The 5,000-nt window shown below is 41.1% G+C and overlaps 1 protein-coding gene across 1 annotated transcript in view; it reads right to left on the bottom strand.

Moving 5' to 3' along the window:
* Nucleotides 1-5,000, bottom strand: part of LOC101859351 (cohesin subunit SA-2) — a 56,563-nt gene that overhangs the window by 17,562 nt on the left and 34,001 nt on the right. The window contains exons 29-30 of the mRNA XM_005104506.3: nt 3,343-3,515; nt 1,498-1,639 (exon numbers count right to left, since the gene is read on the bottom strand). Of these exons, the coding sequence (XP_005104563.1) occupies nt 1,498-1,639; nt 3,343-3,515 (315 nt within the window). The remainder of the gene's footprint in view (nt 1-1,497; nt 1,640-3,342; nt 3,516-5,000) is intronic.

Here is a 5,000-nt window from a genome sequence, read left to right as displayed (position 1 = left end):
GAAGAGAAAACAAAAGAATACTAAAAAGAAAAAAAAACAAAACAATGGCAACTGATGGCGAATGACGCCCCATAGTGTGCCCAGGTCCCAATAATTGAATAAAAACAAAGCAAAAATAAAACGCAAAACATCAAACATTCGAACAACACTGGTAAACTAATGCCATCAAAGGGATACTGGTATTATATATAAAAATGTTATGTAAATACTTTGGACTGGTTTGTGTGTGTGTGTGTTTGTATGTAAATACTTTGAACTGGCTTCAGTGTGTGTGTTTGTATGAAAATACTTTGAACTGGCTTGTGTTTGTGAGTGTGTGTGTGTGCGTGTGCGTACTTTAGTGTGTCTTTATATGAGTATGTTGTCTTTGTATCATGTGTGTATGTGAGCAGGTGAAAATGTTTGTGGAAATCAGATATACACACCTTTCTCTCTTGTACTCGTCTTCGCAAATGCTCAACTTTACAAAACACTGGCTCAGCACATCAGTTAGTATACAACAGAGGCAAACCTCCCTCACATACACACTTTTTGTCTTTATAAAATGAACACAGAATATGCTGAGAACATTAAAACGACAGAAAGGAAGGTATGACAATTACGAGAATATATATATATATCATATATACAAAAGAAAAACGTGAAATGCAAGGAAATATGTTGGCTATGTACACGAAACAAATTACATTTTGTACACGTCCTATGAGGACCAGCAGCATATCAGAACGAGGTGCCCGTCCAGGTCGGGAAAAAATATTTCTTTTTCTCAGCAAAATAAAGCAAATGAAGACAAACAAAAACAACAACAAAACTAAACAGACAAACCCCCCAAAAATCCCATACAACTAGTACTGTAGTTCTCCTAAAGATTAAAACAAAACAGTATTATATTTGCAAAGAAGTTTGAAGGAGCCAGTAAGTTCAAAGACAGATTTATTTTTTTTGACAGTCAAACAAACAAAACAAAAACAAAAAATCTCAATTTTTCCTTTTACTTTTCCTTTTAAAGTTTTTTGTATGAGCCAAGAGAAAAAAAAAAAAGCAAACATTTAGACTTGCAGTCAAAAGAATTTTATGTTCCCATTTCCTCTCACACTTCAAGTTAACTGTATTTTGATAACTATACAATAAGTGATCAAATGTCTCCAATTTCCAAAAAAAGTGAAACAATTTAGAAAAAAAACCCAACTAAACCACCCCAAAAAACCCCTAGAAACAACAACTAAAATTCAACACAAAACTTAAACTGAACACAAACTCCCTGCTAAACCAAATCAAATTTCAAGGCAATATCAAAAACTATTCCAACCTAACATACACACCAGCTATGAAACGAAAAACACTTGAAGTATACAGGAAAAGAAAACTGAAACGGATGAAATAAAGTTTTTAAAAATTTAATTGGAAAAAAAAAAAAATTACAAACAAACAAACAAAAACTAAAAAGCACAACACCAGGGATGGGAAGGGTGGTAGGAGGAGAGATCTGTCGCTTACACTTCTTCGTAGTCGGCTTCCGACCCCATATCGGAGGCGTCGTCGGGGTCGGGGTGGCGACCTCTCTTGATGGCCGTAGAGTGCATGGGCTGGACGCTCATGGGGCCCGGCGTTTGAGCCTCGTAGCTCATGTCCGAGGAATCTGCGGATGTGGATGAATAACTGACGGCATGTGTGATTGTGTGCATGATTGTGCGTGTGAGAAAATGCATGCACATGCGTGCTTGTGTGTTTGTTAGATCCTGTGTGCTTGCATATGTGTTTGTCTCTGATGTGTATTTGTGTGCGTGTGTGTGAGAGTGTATTGATTGTGTGTTTGTGTTGTGTTTGATTGTCTGTGTGTTTTACTGTTTTAGTAAGAGTTTTACGGCACTTGCAACACAATAAGGTCATATCAGTGCCGAAGATTAGAGGTTAAACAAGAGAGTAACAAACACAACAAAGAAAGAGGAGAGATCAAGACGATAGACGTTTGATAGTAAAGAAGGAGAAAACCACACCAGAGCACCTGCCAACCATCCGCAATCTGGGGAAGGGGGGATACACGCGTGAGCGGATGTGTGATTGTGATAGTGCTAGTGTGTGAGAAAATGCACACAACTGTGTGAGCGTTCGTTTTATTTTGTTTTAGTAGAGGTTTTACGCCACTCACATCTGCATAAGGTCATATGAGCGCCAAGGGGTGGATATCAACAGAGAAGTCCATACAGGGAATCGGACTTACTCTGCTCACCTCTCAGGCTTCAACAGGCACAAAATCTGCTTCGACTATCAAGGCACCACGGAAAAGAGGGTCACAAGAGTGAGACAAACATACAAAAGAAGTAGAGGAAAAATGACAATAGTTTGAATAGTAAGGATAAGGAAAGACAAAGCAGCAGTTCCCTGTTGCAGTTCAGGCAGTTATGAGCACATTGACGAATCAGCCCATTTACAATTCTGCTGTGCATAAGAACATGTTAATATCTCCCCCCTTTGGAAATGGCCTAAAGACACTTCAGTCAGTAGCACTGCCCCAGGGGGTTGAAGGGATGTGTGATTGTGCGTGTGTTTGGGTGAGAAAATGCATGCACATGTTTGTGTGTTTGCTTGATCGTGTGTGCTTGCATGTGTGTTTGCTTTTGATGCGTATTTGTATTTGTGTGTGTGTGTGTGTGTGTGTGTGTATGTATGTCTGTGTGAGTGGGTATGTCTGTGTGAGTGTGTGTGTGTGTGTGTGTGTGTGTGTGTGTGTGTGTGTGTGTGTATATGTGTATGTGTATGCGTGCGTATTAATTGTGCTTTTGCGTTGTGTTCGATAGTCTCTGTGTGTGTTTAATAGTCTGTGTTTGAAAGATTGTGTGTGCTTCGAGCAGGAATGAGCATAATCTTGATAAACTTTAAGACAAAAACCCTACAGCTTTCCCACCCAATATTCATACTTTCTTTTCTGCACAAGATCCAATCCTCCTAACCCAATCCAATCTCTCTAATCTAATAGTTTTAGTTTTAGTAAGAGTTTTACGGCACTTGCAACACAATAAGGTCACACAAATGCCGAAGATTAGAGGTGTTACAAGAGAGTAACAAACACTGAAAAGAAGGCGGGGAGATAAAGACGATAGATGCTTGATAGGAAAAGAGAAGCAAACCACACCAGAGCACCCGCCAACCACCCACGATTGTGCGTGTGTGTTTTTAATTGTCCGTGTTTGAAAGAGTGTGTGTGCTTTGAGCAGGGATGGGCATAAACTTTATAACAAAAACCCTACACCCTTCACACCCAACATTCATACTTTTTTTTTTGCTGCACAAGATCTAATCCTCCTGACCCAATCAGAACACCCCCCCCCCAACGCCACTCACTGTCGTGTCGGCCTCGCTTGCCGAAGCGTTTCTGCGCGGCCTGTTTGAGAGTGATGGGGTTCCAGTCGGCCTCGCCTTGCATCAGGCTGTTGCGGTACGTGTAGAACGGCTGCCAGTCCTCGCCGCGGCTAGGCGGGATCTTCCCCTCCACCTGCTTGTCTAGGTAGTTCACACTGAAATTTTTAGTTTCTAGTTTTAGTATGTGTTATAGGGCACTTGCAACACAACAAGGTCATATAAGTGCCATAGATTAGAGGTGTTACAAGAGGGTAGCCCCAAGAACAAAGCCCCAGGACCAGATGACATCCCAGCGGAAGCCATAAGAGCTTGTGGAAAAACCGGTATACTGTGGCTGAGGCGTATTTTCAACAGAGCCTTGGAACAAAGAAAATGCCCAGAAGACTGACAGAAAGCCATTGTGGTACCTTTATGGAAAAAAAAGGGCAACAAACGCGACTGCACAACATATAGAGGCATCTCATTGTTAAGCAACTCCGGAAAAATGTATGCAAAGATACTAAAGCAGCGCATAAGACCTATTGTAGAGAGAAATCTGAGCAAAGCTCAGTTTGGATTCCGAAAGGGAAGAGGATGCATGGATGCCGTATTCGCATTACGACAGATATGCGAGAAAACAATAGAACACAACAAAGAATCCAACATCATCTTTATAGACCAGGAGAAGGCTTTTGACAGAGTAAACCATGCAAAACTCTGAAAGACACTCGAAAAGTATGGCGTCAGAGGACAATTGTTAGATAATGTCAGAGCTCTATATACCAACAGTAGAAGCTCAGTAAGAACGAAGGAAGGAAATACAGACTGGTTTAAAGTAAGATCTGGAGTATGACAGGAATGCGTTTTATCTCCTCTCCTGTATATAATATATATGGACACAATAACACAAGAAGCAAACCAAAGACCAGAAAGCCTAAATGAATTTCTGTTAGCAGACGACCAATGTCTAATTCATCATGACCAACAAAGCCTCCAAAATCACACTACCAAACTCAACAACACCTGTGAGAAATTCAACATGAAAATAAGCACATCAAAAACAGAAGTTATGAAAGTGAGCCGAAACCATAGACCCTGCACATCCATGTCAATAGTAAACAACTGAAACAGGAGAAAGAGTTTAAATATCTTGGCAGCATTTTTTCTGAAAACGGGTCCACAGACAGAGAAATAGAAATGCGAACTCAAAAAGCCAACGCTGTCACCTACCAGCTCGCACCCCTTCTATCTCATCCAAACATCTCCATGGACACAAAGAGACAGCTTATCACCTCAATATTCATACCAACATTATGTTATCAGTGCCAGCCCTGGACCTTAAGCAAAACCCATGAAAGCAAAATCACCGCATGCGAAATGAAATGTCTCTGCAAAACCCTTAACATCACAAGACGAGACAGGCAGAGAAATGAAAAAGTAAGAGCAGCTACCAGCACTGAGTCCTGCCTGCGTTACACAGAAAGACAGAGGATAAAATGGTTTGGCCACCTGTTACGCATGTCACCTGACCAGCCAGCCTCGAGAGCCTACAACACCAAGCACTCAGGCTATAAAGGAAGAGGAAGGCCACGCAAAAGGTGGATCGAGGGAGCAAGGTGGATCGAGGGAGTCAAGGAAACCCTAAGAAAACATATCATCAC

The sequence above is a fragment of the Aplysia californica genome, unplaced genomic scaffold, assembly GCF_000002075.1.
Source record: "Aplysia californica isolate F4 #8 unplaced genomic scaffold, AplCal3.0 scaffold00422, whole genome shotgun sequence".
NCBI classification, from domain to species: domain Eukaryota; kingdom Metazoa; phylum Mollusca; class Gastropoda; order Aplysiida; family Aplysiidae; genus Aplysia; species Aplysia californica.
Note: the sequence above shows the minus strand (reverse complement) of the source record. Positions and strands in the feature narration are given on the sequence as shown.